Raw genomic sequence first — 17898 nt, forward strand, 5'->3', positions numbered from 1 at the left:
GCCGCTCACCAAAGCCGCCTCCCATTGGGCAGAGCGGGAGGAGCCAATCCGCGTGCCGTTTATTGCGGCTTTCCTCTCCCTCAGCTCTCGTCAGAGGCTTTCGTGAGGAGGAGCCAACCCAGAAAGAGAGAGGGCGCACGCGCGTGGCTGGCCTTTGATTGAGCGGTCAGGGGAAAAAAAAGAGTGAGTGTGTGTGCGCGCGCCCTGGATTGGTTGAGGAGTCAGTGACGAAAGGGCGAACGCGCGGTCGTGGCTGACCCTTGATTGGCTGAGGAGGGAGGATGTAGAAAGATACGTATGCTGATTGGCGCGGTTTATGACAGGAAGGGGAGAGCGTCTCTCTCTCTCTCTCAGATTTGCCTATGCGCGCCTGAGGAAAAGGGAGTTTTGGTTGTCAGGTGGGACAATTGAATGGAGCCTCCCTGTCCAGAGCCAGTATATCTTGGATACATATCTCCTCTCTTCGCCCTTGGTTTTGCCTTTTAAAACATTTCCTTGCCCTGCTTCATTGGGAGGCAAATTGATTAGTTTTCAGTTAATTTCCCCATATCTTAATAGATTTCTCAATAGATCTTAATAGAACTTCTTGTTTATTTGTTTAACTCATTATTTATACCCGGCCTTGCTCCCCAATGGGGACTCAATGCAGCTTACAGTGTTTCTCTCTCATTTTATCCTCATAACAACCCTGTAAGATAAGTTATGCCAACTCACCCAGCGAGCTTCCATGGCAGAGCAGGGATCTGAACCTGCGTCTCCCAGCTTCTAGACTGACACTCTTAACTGGTATTCCACACAGCCAGCAGTCTGCCTTTGGTTTGTTAAATGTTGTGCTTTTTGCAGTGTTTTTCAAAAACTCCTCATTTTCACAGTTTGCATCCTGAAGAAGTTTAGTTTGAGGACTGGATGAGTAACAGAACACAGAGGATCTCACCTTGAACACTGGAAGCTGTGCTAGATGGGTAAGTGAAAAGGTTATTTGAGGTGGGTAACCATGTTGGTCTGTTGTAGAACAACAGGATTTGAGTCCAGTGGCCCCTTAGAGACCAGCAAGATCTCCAAAGTATAAGGGAGTTTTTGAAAGTCAAAACTTCCTTGTCTGAAGAAGAGACCTCTGACTCTCAAAAGCTCATACCCTGAAAATTTTGTTGGTCTCTTAAGGTGCCACCGAACTCAAATCCTGTAGCTTATTCTCTGGTGTCTGTTCTGTGTCCTGCCTTAATATTTCCAGGAGTCTTATAATGCAGTCCTAAGCTTCAGTGGACTTAGAAGGGTGTAGCTTTGTGTAGGATTGCACTTGCCTAGTTAGCAGTAATAAAACATTGTCAATGGAAGACTTACGACAACCAGTGAACTCCCTTGTTTCTGATGGCAATATGTATCCCTGGGGTTCAGGAAAGACTGCACAAGCATTTCAGTAGCCGTTTTTTTTTAAAAAAGGAGCTTCTTCCCCATTCAAAGCCTTCTTGTTCATCTGTGTACTTTCATGCCAATCTGAGGGTCATTTTATCCACTGATTATACCACCTTGAGCCATGTGGTAGTATAGCAGTCATGATTACCAGGATATAGCTTAAAAGGTAGGGATGTTTTTTTCTTTTTTGATTGCTTAGAAGCAACTAACTGTTTCTGTACCTTATAGTTAGGCCTTAATCTATTGCTGCATCTTTTAGGTTTAGTCTGATTGTTGTGCTGCCAAACAGTTGGTGATTAACGTGGGTGCTGATGAGTAGGCAAATTAGTGTTTAGGGCTGGAACTAGCAGACAAATTGCATATAAAAATTGACAGTTCGCTGGTTTGGAAGTTTTTCATTTATTATTCTATTCCCATCCCTCATTGAAATGCACGGTGCCCTCTAGTGGCCCAAGTTTATTTTCCAAGGAGAAAGGCAATGTCTGTGTGGCTTACTGGTGGAGCATCATCTTTGCATGCTGAAGGTCTTAGATTCAATTCCTAACATGTCCAGTTTTTTTTTTTTAAGTATCAGATGTAAAAGACCTCTTCTTGAGACCTTGAACCGCCACTGCCAGTCAGAGTAGACGATACTGACCTTGATGATTATTCAGTATAAAGCAGTTTCATGTACATATATACAGTGTCAAATTAAGCAGACTCAAACTGGGACTTATGGCTGTGATAACAATGCAAAGATGCCTATCAAAATATTTTGAAGAAAGCATGGTGGGCACAAAGGCTTTTATTTTACTATCTTTTCCTCCTGGCTTTCCTTAAAGGAGCTGAATGTGGACTACATTATTCCCCTTCTTTGTATTTAATCCTCATGACAGCCTTGCAGGGTAGCTAAGACAGAGGAATTGTGTTTGTCCTAGCCATGTCTGGGGTCCTGTGCTCTAGTTTCCCAAGTGCAAACTTGCTAGTCGCTACATAGATCCAAAGTGGTGTTGTGGTTGGACTAAGATCTGGGGCACCCGGGTTCAGAACCCTACACTAGCATGGAAGCATGCTGGGTGACCCTGGACTAGTCATACTCTCAGCCTAACCTACCTGACAGGGTTGTTGTGAGGATAAAATGGAGGAGAAGAGAACAATATAAGACACTTTGCGTTGTTGCTGGGGGAATGGTGGGCTATAACTGAAGCAAATAAATAAATGCAGTGTTGTTATAAGAAAATATTCTCTGCCAAGGTGATGGGCTGTCTTTCAGGGCAGCAGTTACATTCCAGAGAGATTTAAATATTCCTTATGATGAGACCATGTTCTTTCTCCAGAGATGGATTTTCATGCTTGTGACTTTTAAAGGTTTTTATTATCCTTTCAAATATTTTAGAAAGATTCTACTGAGGAATTGCTTTGGACCCATACTCGCTCATCAGGCTGAGAGACTTTGAACTTTGAAGATGACGACCACTCTTTCTGGTAACCCAGATCTTCCGCTGCAGGTTATATAGCACAAGATCGATAGCTTGTGTTGTGTTGTCTGTGTGTTAACAAGAAATGTATTCCTTATATTTTTTTAATCCCACCCTTCCTCCAAGGACATGGGGTGGCATACATGGTTTCTTTCCCCGTTGAATTCTCCCAACAACAACTCGGTAATGTAGGCTGGGGTGAGAGAGAGAGAGAGTGACTGGCCCATGGTCACCCGGTGAATGTCTTAACTAGAGATGGGCCCGATCTGAATTACGATTTCAACCCACCCACCCCCGATTTTGGCGTTTTCGCCATCGTGACTCAGCTAATCGGTTCTGGAGTTTGCTAGTTTGGGACTTGATTGGATGGGTCAGTTTCTGTTCGGAATTGCAGACACTCTGGTGCTAGTAATTAATTCCCGGGGCAACGGAGTCAGGGAAATGAGCTGTGTTTGCCCTCCTTCTGTCGCCCTCGAAACTCGAATGGAAGCCCAGCTTTCCTTGATTAGCAGGCTTCCTTCCAAACACGGAGCAGCAACCCAGGGGAGGGAGGGGGAAGGGGGTGGGCACAAAGGAAAGGCAAAAGGCAGTGCGGGAGGCTGGGAGGCTGTCTGCGCCCTTTGCATTTCCCCAGGACAAGGGGTGTGTGGGCAAGCCAGCCGCCCCTTGTCCTGGGGAAAGGCAAAAGGCAGCGCGGGAGGCTGGGAGGCCGCTCGCGCCGCTCGCCTTTACCCAGGACAAGGGGCGCGCGGACAAGCCAGCCGCCCCTTGTCTTGCGGGGCAGGTGAATGGCACAGGCAGCCTCCAAGCCACTTGCGCTGCTGCCAGCTCCGCAGCGCACTGGGACAGCTGGCTTGCTGCGTGGGCATGAGCGACTCAGGAGCGCGCGCGCAACAGCCTGACTATGGTTGCTCTGGGTGCTGGCCTCCCCAATTCCCGATTTTGGACCGAAAACGAGACTTGATCGGTTAGATTCGGGAACCTGCATTCGGCGGCAGCCCAGATCCACGATCGACTTAATCGGGATTTATTTTTGGATCGTGCCCATGTCTAGTCTTAACTGAGGAAGGATTTGGCCCATGTCTCTCCACTGCTCATCCAGTCCTGTGACTGCTGCCACAGACTGGTATTACCAGCATGCCAGAAACAGAAAAAAGCCATTCGGTTTGCATAGGTCATCTTCTGTTTTTTTTGGACTGGTGTAAAATTATGTAAATATGAGAGTAATAATAACAACAACATGCGATTTTCATACCGCCTTTCAGGGCAACTTTAACACCCACTCAAAGCAGTTTACAAATTATGTTATTGTTACCACCACAACAATCACTCTGTGAGTAGGCATAAGATAAGAAAGTGGCAGGCAGCTGCAGAAAAAGCAAAGTGTAGAAGTTTCGTGAGAGTCCAGGACTCACAGAAGTTCCTCTATGGAGCATTTTCTTGTTTAGAGGGGGTTGGAATTCATGTGTAGCGGGGAACCAAGAGCTCTTTGGAAAAACCCTTCTGTCTAGAGCTCTCTACAAGGGGTCTAGACAGGAACGAGGAAAAAAGGCAAGCCGTAACCGATCTTCTTTTTGCACCAAGTCCAGGGTGATTTACAGGATTGCTTTGGTTACTACCCTGCTAGCTTCGCATGCGGGGAAAATTGTTGGAATGCTCGTCTCTTTCTACTTTAGTGCTGCAAGAGGAACTGGCTTCTGTTGACAGTGAACTTCAGGCTCTCGAGGTCCAGGTTCAAGAACTTCTGGAACGCCAGCAGGAACTTATTCAGAAGAAGTCTGTGCTGAAGAAGAAAATAAGGGAGTATTCTGATGCGGAGAGCGGGGGGAGCAAAGACATTGAATCAGCACCGGAAGCTTGGAACAAGGAAGGTCTGCAAGATGGGATTCGATTCTTGACAATTCCTTGTACTGGCATTCAAATAGTCATTTCTGACACTACCAAGCCCCATTAAAGAAATGGGACTTACTTCTGCGTAGACCTGCTTAGGATGGCTCTCTTACAGTGAAATTCTAAGCAGTGAAATCTTAAGCAGAGTCACTGCGGTCTGAGCCCATGTTAGTCGAGTGAGAGGATTATTACTGCTATCGAGGTGCTATGGGATGCAACTTTGCAGAAGGGTAATTTCTTAACAATGGCTATCATAGCTTATTAAGAAGGGAGGTGGTGTTGTTGGAAAGGTCCTTTCATTACTTTTGTATTGCTTCTTCAGTTCACTTAAATGGATGGAAAACTGAAGTTTATATGGTTGCAGAATAGAATAGTTCCATCACCTCTTGCCGCGTTGGGAGCAAATGTTTCCAAAGAGTACCGAGCCATTTAGGTTTGGCATGTAGGTGGACTCTAATTGCACCCCATCTGCCAATTCAGGGGGAGGAGAGTTATTACTACTTTAGAAAAACATTTTTGTAACTTTCTCTTTTCGAAGGAATGCTGACTTTGTATAAGTATACCGCTTTACTTTCATAGATTTTCCATGGTCTACAAAGATCAGAGGAGAGTTGCAGAAGAGTTTTAAGCTTCAGAAGTTTAGGGCTTTGCAACTGGAAACTATCAACGTTACAATGTCAGGAAGAGATGTGTTTCTTGTTATGCCTACCGGTGGTGGAAAGAGTCTGTGTTACCAACTACCAGCTGTATCTTCTGATGGTACGTGCTTATGTTCTCAAACAAATGGATGCTGGCTTTTCCTTGCTTATTCTTCTCTTGGTAACTGCACTAGTTGCAATTTTCTGTTGCTAAATAATTGAATTAGGTAACAATCTATGACTGTATTGTAATATAAGAGTAGAAGGTTTTCAATTAACTTCTCACTGTAAATATTTCTGCTTAATCAGTGGCAAATTTAGCTTTAAATGATCTTAATCGTGCAAGCTGAGATAGACGTGTTATTTCTATTGTATTCATACTGGCAAATGACCAAATGGTATACATTAGCATTAGGGAAAATTTTCTAGCTTTGGGAGTCATGTTGACATGGGCCAGTGTGCCATATTGATTAGCTCCTTCTGCCACCACCCAGCCACACTGGCTTCTCTAGCTGCATAGATATGTAGATAGTGCATGACCCAAAGGAGAACAGGATAGTAGCGCGATGCAGGCGGTCTTCTTTAGGCTCTGGGGCTGCGTTTGCATATCCCTGCTCCCTGATGCTTTGCTATTTTCATTGAAACTTTTAATATAATTATCATACCATGTTTTTGATTCAATAACTTCTGAGAATTCCAGCTTTAATAGTGTGAGTTGCTAAATAATGACTGCATGTGTGTAAACATTTCCTTACAGCCCAGCAATAAGCTTTTCTAGGGAGAGATGCCAGCTGGCTTTTATGACTGAGACTGAAGGTTGTTAGAGTACCCCCCCCCCCCCCCACGCCACCAGCCCATATAAGCTTGTTGTACAGCAAGAATGTACAGTAGGGAGGTTAGGGAAAAGAAACTGAATGTATTGATATTTTATTTATTTAAAAAGCTGATCCAATTAGTTTTGGAATAACCAAAGAAAGTACAAACAGCACCAATACCGTCAACAAAATGATAAAGCATAAAACAGAGCAAAACAGATAACTAAATCATCAGAACATAAACAGTGAAGAAGGTGCTCAAAAGTGCACTGGAACAAAGAGGGCTTTGTCTGGAATCTCATTGTTAATAATGGTACCAGGCAAGTATCACAAGGGAAGGGCATTTTGGAAAACCTGGCACCACACCTTGTTGGTGGATCACATAGCATGCACACACAAGGTACTGAGTCCAGGCCTTGGCATCTCTGTCTGAAACGACCTTGGAGAGCAGGGCTAGGAAAGATCCCTGTCAGAGCCCTTGGCGAGATGCAGCCAGTCAGACTTGGCTATACTGTTTTAATGGACCAGCAGTTTGACTGTAAATCAGATTCCTACGGTATGCGTAGCACACACAATAGCAAGCCATGTATGTTCTGTTGCCATGGCTTGAAATACAGCATGAAGATGTCTTGAGTATTTTAATAGCTCTTATTAACTGGGGAGGCATTTTGGTTGTGTGCTTGCAACAGGGACAAATGTGCCCATTGTTGGGGTGCTTAGTACAATAGGTGTGTGGCAACAGCGCAGTGAAACCATCACAGTTGTGTAGCCGACTTCCAGGGAACATGCCTCCTTTTGCACAGTATAAATGTATGTTCTTAGTATCTTCTCCTGAGCAGGGAGTCTGGCTGTGCGGTTAACTGTGAACATGTCAGGGAGCGGATTCAAGGGCTTGTTTTGTTTTTCAGGGTTCACCCTTGTCATTTGTCCACTGATCTCACTCATGGAGGACCAACTAATGATCCTGGAGCAGCTGGGAATTTCTGCAACTTTATTAAATGCCTCTAGCAGTAAGGTAGGACTCCTTGCTAAGCATGGGAGCCAGCTGCCAAATTTAGACATCAGTTCTTAGCATCTTGCCCTTATATTTAGAGGCCATGGACCTAAGCGAGCGGTGTTCCTTCAGTTTGTTAGTGTGGGCTTTGTAGGTTTTCATTGGGAATGTAGCAGCATAGCCCAGTCTTGTAGAAAACCCTCTCTAGAATATTGATGGCATCTAAATGGATATAGCAAAATGAGAATTGCTAGGGATTTGGTTGGCCTGAAAACTTGAAAACAACCCCTACCCCCCACCAAATCCTAGCTCTATAGACCCAGAGGTGGTTAACTCAATGGGGGGGGGGGGGGAAGACCCTCTGCCATAATCTGCACCACATGTTTCCAGTATGGATTGGGATAATTAGCGCTGAACACTGTTGCACTATGCTTCTCTCAGAAGCGCCAAGTGTACTAGGTTCTTTTCAAGATTGCAGTGGGATGGAAACAAACTGTGCACGCTACTGGTTAGACTCAAATGAGCATAAGAGCACAATTTTGCAGCAATAGCAAGGCAACTACATTCATTGATTTAAAATATTTAATAAGCCTACCTTTCTCCTGGGCATCTCCGCACCCAAGGCAGGCTATAGCAGTGCTCTGAACTTTTACCTAAAAGGAAATGTTCCCCTCGCTTTCAGTGAGGTCAAAAGGGGAGTTTTGTGAAAGGCCATTCCACAGGGGATCTGGCCGCATCCGCTGACTTTTGTATGGGTAGGTTAAAGAAAGGACTTAAGCAAGATCTAGCAACTCCTAATGACTCCCACTTCCTCTTCCTTCTGATTATCTTTGCATGACCTACAGGCTGAAAAGAGGTATCTTGCTAGCTTGCAGTTACAGTGGATAGAGTGACCTCTGACCCCTTAATTCCTTATCCAGGCACTGATGGTTTTGGGGTTCTTGAATTCCTGAATTCTGGGGTTCCCCTTTGCAATGCTGAATGTTAGACCTTCTTTGGAGAGTAATAGATCTGAAGCAAGTAAAGGAAGAGAGGCTCAGTCATGGGAACCTGCGGATAAGAGGGTTGGATTTGGAGGCGAGCGTCCTTAGATTCAAGTCAAGCTAGGGAATAACAGTGCATTTCCCCCAGAATGCACGGACATGCATCCCTATGAGACCACCTGTCCATGGTACGCTTAGGAAATCTGGGATGGGAAATATAGCAACCACCATGATAAAACAGTAGAAATGCTTTCTCCATGGATGCAGGTAGCAATCTATGTCAAAATAAATGTAAATGTTTGAGAGCTAAGTTGTTACTAGGAGGTGTTTTTTGACGTTAGTGGAGGCCATCTGCCTGGCAGACGTGATTGTGGATTTGACCCATAATTAGTACAACGTTATATAGATTTTTAATCAACTGCAGACACAGAGTTACAGTTTGTGATCATTTTGATGTCTTGACTGTATGGTCCTTCTCTCCTCCTCCCCCTACCCCCCAAATAGGATCATGTGAAGTGGGTTCATGCTGAAATGTTGGCTCGCAATTCACAGCTCAAGCTGGTTTATGTGACTCCAGAGAAGATTGCCAAAAGCAAGATGTTTATGTCCAAGTTGGAGAAAGCTTACCAAGCGGGAAGGCTTACCCGCATTGCAGTGGATGAGGTCCATTGCTGCAGCCAGTGGGGACACGACTTCAGGCCTGGTATGTCCACCCGGAAAGAACTTCACATGCGCAAACGAAACTGTCTTTCAGGGAAGCTTGTTCGCCATCTTTGATCTTGTTATTGAGGAAACCCAGAATCCCTCTTCTCAGTGCTTACTGAGATTTCGTTAATTTGGAGGTGGCTGAATGGTTTTACCTCTTACAGTCTCCTGAAGCAGAACTTGGAGACACATAGTGTAAAAAATTGGGTTTTTTTCAATATTTTTGTTCACTATTGTCGTTCATTTGCATTTAGATTACAAGTTGCTGGGGATTTTAAAGCGGCAATTTCCCAATGCGCCATTGATCGGGCTGACTGCGACTGCAACGAGCCATGTTCTGCAGGACGCGCAGAAAATTCTGTGTGTTCAGAAGTGCATCACCTTCACTGCGTCATTTAACCGGCCCAATCTCTACTATGAGGTATGCTTGTTGCATTTCCTGAAAACTGGCTAGAACCAGGAGCAATGGGAGATGCAGAAGGTTCAGCCCAACCCACTCACCAGGCAGAGGTGCAATACTTGGGATTTAAGGTGATTCAAAGCTGTTAAAGTCACGTGTTCCCATTTAACTTTTACCTGGCCGCTATTGGACAATAGCTCTGCAGAATACATAGTTGTCCCGTTCTATTCTCACCCCCAAGTTGACATGCCTTTAGAAGCAAGGGGTTTACTCTCTTGCTGGGTTGACTGTAAATTCTAGAATCAATTAATTCATGATTGATTTTGTCCTTGGTTTCGGCAGGGTTATATCTGCTGACGAATCCCATCACTCAGATAGTTTAGGTGGGTAGCCGTGTTCGTCTGTGGTAGAACAGCAGGATTTGAGTCCTGCGGCACCTCAAGAGATCAACAAGATTTTTTTTCTGTGTCAGCTTTTGAGAGTCAGAGCTCCCTGAAGGTATTTGAAGAAGGGAGCGCTGACCCTCAAAAGCTTACACTCTGAAAGTCTTGTTGGTCTCTGAGGTGCAGGGCCAGATCGACGGGGGGGCAGGGGGGCAGCTGCCAGCCGCCGGGAGTGCGCAGGCAGCAGCGCGGGTGGCTGGGAGACTGCCTGCTGGCTTGCAGCATGCCCCCTGTCCTGCGGGGCAGGCGAATGGCGCGGGCGGCTTCCCAACCATCCACGCTTCCCAGCCACTCTGCAGCATGCCGGGGCAGCCAGCGTACCGCACAGGCGGCACGCTCCTCCCTGCATGCTGCGCGCATGTGCAAGGAGCCATACTTGGGTTGCCCTGGGTGCCGGCAACCATAGATCCAGCCCTGCTGAGGTGCCACTGGTTTCAAATCCTGCTGCATCACTCCAAGTGAATATCACACTCGTTGCCACATTGGGGCGCTTCGGTTGTGTTGTGGGTTAATGAGGGGGCTTCACTTCCTAGCCACTGGGTTGGATCCAAACTAATGTTTTCCATGGGTGCAGCGGGTTTTTTTGCCTGCACAATGTGATTTTCCCACTTCCTCCCTCTGGGAGAGGGGAGCCCCAGAAACAGGATCGAGGGGCATTTGGGGATGCTGCAGGTAGGGAGAGGTGGGGAAAGTCATCGTCTGTGGACAGAAGGCCTGGCATCCTTGAAAACATTGGTCGGCATCTAAGCCACTTGATTTTGGGCGATTAAGGGCTATTTTATTAAAATGAAAATAGAATGTGGAGAACAGATGTACCTCCCCCGCCCAACCAACCCCATTAACCAAAAGCCCTGCCTAACTAATTCTCAAAGCTGTCCAGGTTATGGAGGTTCAGAACTGGGGATCAGCCATAAATATGCCTCCCAGTGTGCTTGTTAGACACATGGAGAGGTCAGGTGGTTCCAGATGGCCAATGCAATAATAACAGTGCACTTATATACTACTGCCATTCAGAGCGGTGAACAAAGCCAATGTTCTCATTATCCCCCCAGTGCAGCTGGGGAGCTGGGGCGGAGAGGAGTGGCTCACCCAAGGCCACCTGCTGAGCTCGTGGCAGTAGTGGGATTTGAACCACTGGAGTGCTGATTTGCAACCCAACCACTTAACTGGTGCAAGAGATTATTAGTATGTAAACTGTAATCACAAGTAGATGGATTTATGAAAAGAGGAAGTAAAACTAATTTGTAATTTTTAATGCCTTTTAAAAACCATTAGGTTCGGCAAAAGCCTTCGAATGCTCAGAGTTTAATTGAGGATATTGTTAAGCTCATCAATGGAAGATACAAAGGCCTTTCAGGTGAACACTCTAAGGGCTGCTCTCTTAAAGCACAATTGTATCAGTAGGTGAGCTGCCTTGTAAAGCTGTGCTCTGGGAGGGTCTCTGAAAGCCTTACTCTTGCTTTGTGTGGGTGGTGCAAACCCCCCCATCTCCGATTTCAACACTGTCCTCATTTCTTGGTACAGGAATCATCTACTGCTTTTCCCAGAAGGATGCGGAACAAATCACCATGAGTTTACAGAAACTGGGCATCAAGGCGGGCACTTACCATGCAAACATGGAACCCAAAGATAAGAGCAAAGTTCACAAGCGGTGGTCTGCTAACGAAATCCAGGTGAAGTGTACAATTTGTTTCCTCTGTTCAGCTCAGATTAATCCTCTCCTGGCGATGAGCTCTGATTTTCTTTATTTACTAGATTTGTATTCTGCTTTTCCATAACCAAGGGCCTTTATATCATAAAAACACAACACGTTGAGCCTGTCAGTAAAACTAAACAGCAGTACCATTGCCACCAGTCAGATTTTGCAACAACAGTCCATAAACAAAGGGCTTCTCCCCATTTCTCCCTCGCAACAGCTTAACAGAACAAGTGTGTCTTTATCAGTTTTCAAAAGATAGCAAGCAATGAGACCACATGTGCCTCCCAGTACCAGAGTGACAACAGAAAACGCTGTGGTCTTTGAGGGGTAACTAAGTTGGCACCCTGAACAGGGCCTCATTGGCAGATCTGGAAGTACAGGAAGGGGCTCATATGCTACCTCTCTCTTCCAGGTTGTAGTGGCCACCGTTGCTTTTGGTATGGGAATCGATAAGCCAGACGTGAGGTTTGTAATTCATCACTCAATGAGCAAGTCCATGGAGAACTATTACCAAGAGAGTGGACGTGCAGGTATATTCGAGTAACCAAGGGCAGATTCCGAGCAGCTGCTTCCTGATAGTAGCGTGTGGGGTTAAAATCTGTTTTTAAAAAATGTTGTTCTAGGTCGGGACGACCAGAAAGCCGATTGCATCTTATATTACGGTTTTGGAGACATGTTCAGAATCAGCACGATGGTAGTGATGGAAAACGTAGGGCAAGAGAAGCTGTATGCCATGGTTTCCTATTGCCATAATGTAACCAGGTAAACGGTTTTGTTTGTTTTGTACATGCGTGTTGTGCTTGTGTAGAGGTGGTCTTTTAAAAAGTTGCTGTTCCTGTTGATTTTGTTTTCAGAGTAGCATGGGCTCCTAGAGCAGTTTTGTTTTTAACTTCTCTCACTCTCTTGCTGGTGTTTGTGTGTTTGTGTGTGTGTGTGTGAGAGAGAGAGAGAGAGAGAGAGAGAGAGAGAGAGAGAGAGTGATGTGCTGCCTAACATTCCTGAGGCTGGTTCTTGACTTGCAAAGTGTGGTTGGCAGGGAGCAGACATTACATCCAAATGTGCCCATTGAATACCCACATTTGTACCCAGGATCCAGGTCTGCCACGGGAAGGAGTCCTCAGTTGCTCTCCTCCTGCTTTGGGGCTCAGTGCACGTGGGCCTGCCTGCGCTTTTCTGTTTGCTTCTTGATCTGGATGTTTATATTTCCAGGTGTCGCCGGGTGCTGATAGCTCATCATTTTGACGAAGCTTGGGACTCTGCCAACTGTAACAAAATGTGTGATAACTGCTGTCGAGTTGAGCGTAAGTGATTGATTTGTAATGGGGTGACACATGGACAGGGTGACACATGGAGGATCCCGTCTGGAGCAGAGATGGAATTTGAGGCCCATTTTTATACCTTTCAGCAGCTCATGGTCTGTTCTGTTTTGTGGCTGTTTGTTTCTCCCCTTGTGGCTTAGCGGTTGAGAAGATGGACGTGAGCGGGTATGGCAGGGACCTTGTCAAGATTTTAGGGCAAGTGGACCAAATGAAAGAAAAATTCACGCCTCTGAAGTTGGTGGATGCCTGGCTAGGGAAGGGGTTGTCCAAACTGGGGGTAGAAGTTGCTGCTCCCAACCTTCCCCGTGTTACATTGGAAAGAATCGTTGCCCATTTGATACTGCAGCGTTATCTGAAGTAAGTATACAAATGAACAGCTCTTTCTTCAGGGGCTTTGTTGCGTGATTATTTTGAAAAGGGTCAGTGGCTCAGTGCTTATAGCATCTGCTTTTCATGGAGAATGTTTTGGGATCAGTCCAAAATATCTCCAGTTAAAAACAGCCATGTAGTACATTGGTGATGTGAAAGACCTCTGAGATCCTGGAAAGCCCGTTAGCCAGAGTAGATGGTACTGACCTTGATAGGCGGATGGGCCGACCTGGGAGAAAGCAGCTTTATGTGTTCGTTAGATGTAACAAATTCCCCCTTGTTCAACTCAAGTGGCTAACTATTTTTTAAATTTCACAGTCTAGAACAAAGCGATACCCAGAAGCGCAACATAGGCAATGGTAGCCATTTGGAGTAGAAACAGCAGGATTGGAGTCCACTAGCACCTTAGAGACCAATGATCTACATACGGGAGCTCTGACACACAAAGGCTTATACCCTGAAAATCTTACTTGTCTCTAAAGTGATACTGAACTCAAGTACAAGGAATGAAACCAACAGCAGAAAACCCCCAAACCAGCAGAAGCCATTAAGACCAGTGGCAGAGAATGGCAGCAGCAAAAAACCCCTATGCATTTAGAAATCCGTTTCGGTGGTTAGTCGAGTTGGTCTGCAGTAGAACAGCAGGATTTAGAAAAGTTCAAGCATTCCCACGGCTCTCCAGGAAAGCACTGCCTTTGCCTGTTGCCGATGGAGCAAAAATGTCCTTCCCTCGGCCCGCATTTTAAGTCTTAAAGCTACTTGGCCTGCATCGCCATCCCCTTTGCCTCAGGCAGTGGAGGAACATGGAAAAGGAGCCATCTTCATGGGCAATAAGGTTTATGTGGGAGGAGGTGATAACTGAGGGCTCTGAAGATTAGGATGGGCACTTGGAGTCAGGCTTCGAAGGGCCGTTTAGTACAGTGTTAACCCTTGATGCACTCCTTATCCCCATTTTGTTTCATCTGGGCTTTGGCTTCTTGTTCTGGTTCTCCCTTTTCATACAGCCGGGCTTAATTTCTTGCAGGGAAGACTTCAGTTTCACTGCATTTGCTACTATATCCTACGTGAAGATAGGGCCTCGAGCTGATCTCCTGAAAAATAAGGCGCACGTTATCACTATGCAAGCGATAGCAAGCGGCAAAAATAGTACCAAGGTAAGACTACCCCCATCCCCTGCAAAATAGTATGGACTATTTGACACTGGGTTGTAGCTGCGGGCTCAACCATTTTTCTCCCAGCTCTGCCTATTGGATAGTGAAGCAGAATATGCAAGTTGCTCTACCAAAGGAAATGCAACACTGTTAATGCAGCATTTTAAGACCGTACCATTTGGGGGCAGAGCATCACAAGTCTTTTGTAATGATGGAAGAACCCAAACTTTTGATGAACCATCTCTGTTTTTCAGGAACTCAGAATGTTAGGGAAGGAGGGAGGTATGAACAGTAGGGAGCCAGGGAGCGTATAAGGATGGGAGTTAGAGTAAAACCAAAAAAAGGCAGAAGTTCTGCTCTCTTACTACCAAAACACTCATTCAGATCCAGGAAAAAAGAAGCCTAGGACTTGTTTCTCTTCCATTAAAGCCTTTCACCATCAAAACTAACTCTTGTCTAGAATAAAACCAATTGTACAAGCGGTCAGCTTGCATGAGTAGTGTAGTTTCTGAAGCCAGTCACAGTTCCAGTATTGCACTGTACATACAGACTGCTTTTGTAAAGTAAGCTGGAGGCAGTCATTTCTTTAGAAATGTGCCATTTAGGAAACAAACCATAAATCTGCATCAACCAGCTTGAATGGCCGATAGATTCGGAATTGCATAGAGTGGCTGGGGCTGTGTGCTTGTATGGAGCTCTCTCTCTCTCTCTCTCTGATGCACCTTTCAGGTGATTTCAAGGAATGTGGCCACCATTGACGCAAATCTTTTCCTGTTTTTTAGCTGAAGTTGCAGCCTTTTCTGCTCCTTACAGCAGTGAAGTGACACACACACACACACACACACACACACGTATCAGGACATGTGTGCAAACATCCCAATGCGTGTTAATTCCAGACCCTGGCTCCGAGGGAATCTTTTAGTCCATGAATACACAGACATGACTAGGCTTAATATACCGCCCGAAAGGGGAGGGAAGCAGATACTTATCCAGATGGTGATTTTATTGTCTCACCAGGAATAGAGTGGCAAAGAAGAGAAAAGGGCAGGTTTTCACACCAATGGTTGTTGTGGGTTTTCCGGGCTGTATTGCCGTGGTCTTGGCATTGTAGTTCCTGACGTTTCGCCAGCAGCTGTGGCTGGCATCTTCAGAGGTGTAGCACCAGGAACTACACTGCCAAGACCACGGCAATACAGCCCGGAAAACCCACAACCACCATCGTTCTCCGGCCGTGAAAGCCTTCGACAATACATTTTCACACCAAGATCAGTACTAAAAAGTCCACAACAGGAATAATTCAACATATGGCCATTCAGTGATAAAACAATGCAGCAATTTGCATATGATTGTTCAGACATGCTGTAATAACTCGCAACTGCAAATCTGTGGTGTCCACTTTAAGTTACCCAAAAGGTGTCTCCAACTTGAAACTAGTTCAAGAAAAAAATACTGAGAAAAGGGCATATGTACGAGAAAGGTTGGAGAATAGGAGGGAGGGAGAGGATAAAAACAAGGCCTCTATTCCAGGAGGGTTGGAAGCCAGGTGGATGGGAATTGGGAAAGAGGTTAGAGCCCGAGAAATTAAGAAGGGAGGACAAGGTTAAGAGGAGAGGTAAAGGTAAATTGAATGGGAGAAATTAAATCCTAGTCTGCCTGCCATGATGGAGTATCAGTGACAGAAGACAGTCCAGGGGGAAAGAGACCCTCGATGCTGGGGACCGTGAAGTCCCTGAGTTATTGCCATGCAAACATTGGCCTGGGTGGGAGGGGCTTCAAAGAGCCACAGATTGGATCCTTGATTAGGATGCTGGACAGCTGTCTTGGCTGTTTGCATATATTGCATATATTCTGATCAGTAAAATAGAAAAGTGTCCAGTAGTATCCTTAAGAATAACCAACTTTACTGTAGCATAAGCTTTCGAGAACCACAGCTCTCTTCGTCAGATGCATCTGCCTGTCAGATACTTCTGACGAAGAGAACTATGGTTCTCGAAAGCTTATGTCACAGTAAAGTTGGTTAGTCTTAAAGGTGCTACTGGACTCTTTTCTGTTTTGCTACTACAGACTAACACGGCTAACTCCTCTGGATCTATGAGTCTGATCAGTGATTCTTCAACCAGATATGAAATCTGTGTGTACCTCTGGCTGCACATGGTTGTGGCCTCTAGGGAAGCTTAAAAGCAGGGTGAGGAAGGGATCTTGAAGTAACACTAGATGTTACTAGAGGAGAGATGCAGATCAGTGACAGCCAAACGTTTTGAGGTGATTTCTCTTTTCACATGAACCATTCTGGCTTGCCAGATCCAGTCGCCTCCACTACGTAGCCTGGGAAGCCCAAGTGGAGAGAAACGGAAGTCTGCACCCAAAAAAGAGGAAGGGAAGCTTAAACAGTCTTCTTCCAAATACCATTTCCAAGCAAAGAAGTGTAAACTTCAATCAGATGAAGAGGAGGAGGATGAGCTGACGATCATTGAAGATTAAGAAAGGGGATTTCTATACTGTATTTAAATCTTCTCCTTTAGAGGGAAAGGCTACAGATGATGTATCCTTATTTATTTTTCACCCAAAACAAATCTAATTACCCAGAAAGTGAAAGGACTCTACCAAGAAGACGAACAGTCCACCACTTTTTCCAAGGGGGTGGCAGCAGCTGATGACAGAGATTTCAAGAAGGAACGCAAATGTTTTTTTTCTTGCCGCTTTTGTGAACTATCTTATATAGTATATTTTGAAATGGAAGTTTTGAGGTGGTTTCAGAGGGGCTTTAAAGTATGTATAGAAGACAAACTTGCCTCTCTTGCCTGTGTACCAACAAGAGTGCTTATCAAAATGACACTTTGAATTGCTGCTTATTGTGACGTGGAGATTTTGCCTTGCAGTGACAACTGTCTAAAGATCTACTTTTTCATTGACTGTGTGTGACATTCCGTTACACAGCATCCAAAGAACCAACCTGTTTTTAGAAATGGAAGAGTACTTGTGAAGACCAAAGGGGGCAGAGTCACCTGTTTTATCTAAACAGACCTGGCGTAGGTGAGGAAGCACGAATGCCTGGACTCTCCCTGCCTGCAGCATGATGTGATGCAGATATAACATGCTGAGTTTGTGCTCTCCACTCCTTAGAAAAGGGGGTGGTGGTGGTGAATTATACACACAGATCTACATTACATATTGCAGTGCAAGGGTGTGACCGAGAGCTCAGCAGCAATAGGCTTCCTCATTATACTGTTTTGCTATATACGTGAAGCTGCCCGTGCTTCGTTATCCGCTCCGAGGAAACAGAGCCATGGCACTCTAATGAACCGACAGCATCCAGACTCCTCACTAAGACTCAGATATCCACATTCCCCTGTGTGGCCTCCGCATAGCCTGCAAACCCAACCCACACAAATTTGTTTAATCACTGGGGTTAATGCACAGTGCCGTTATTCCCATTGAGCTCAGACTGGAGTAACTCTGCTCAGGATTTCCCTATAAGTGACTGAAGGCTTCTGGTTGGAGACACAGTCAAGAACTATAAAGGAGGAGGATTTGCATAACAGCAGTGAAGGAGCAGCTGCAGGTGAAAAAAGACTTCAGGGCTTAGGAAGTACCTCTAGGTTGGAATATTTGGCCATGTGTG

The 17898-nt window shown here is 45.5% G+C and overlaps 1 protein-coding gene across 1 annotated transcript; it reads left to right on the forward strand.

Moving 5' to 3' along the window:
- The first annotated feature begins 326 nt into the window (after window positions 1–326).
- On the forward strand, window positions 327–17640 carry RECQL (RecQ like helicase). The gene is made up of 16 exons (XM_054987720.1): window positions 327–398; window positions 873–962; window positions 2789–2877; window positions 4547–4741; window positions 5340–5519; window positions 7122–7228; window positions 8695–8893; window positions 9150–9316; window positions 11014–11095; window positions 11263–11411; window positions 11850–11967; window positions 12061–12199; window positions 12647–12738; window positions 12897–13113; window positions 14150–14279; window positions 16578–17640. Exons 3-16 carry the CDS (start codon window positions 2859–2861, stop codon window positions 16755–16757), a joined length of 1974 nt encoding a protein of 657 aa, XP_054843695.1. The 5' UTR covers window positions 327–398; window positions 873–962; window positions 2789–2858; the 3' UTR covers window positions 16758–17640.
- Window positions 17641–17898: the final 258 nt, after the last annotated feature.

Source organism: Eublepharis macularius, chromosome 9 (genome assembly GCF_028583425.1).
Source record: "Eublepharis macularius isolate TG4126 chromosome 9, MPM_Emac_v1.0, whole genome shotgun sequence".
Taxonomy (NCBI): domain Eukaryota; kingdom Metazoa; phylum Chordata; class Lepidosauria; order Squamata; family Eublepharidae; genus Eublepharis; species Eublepharis macularius.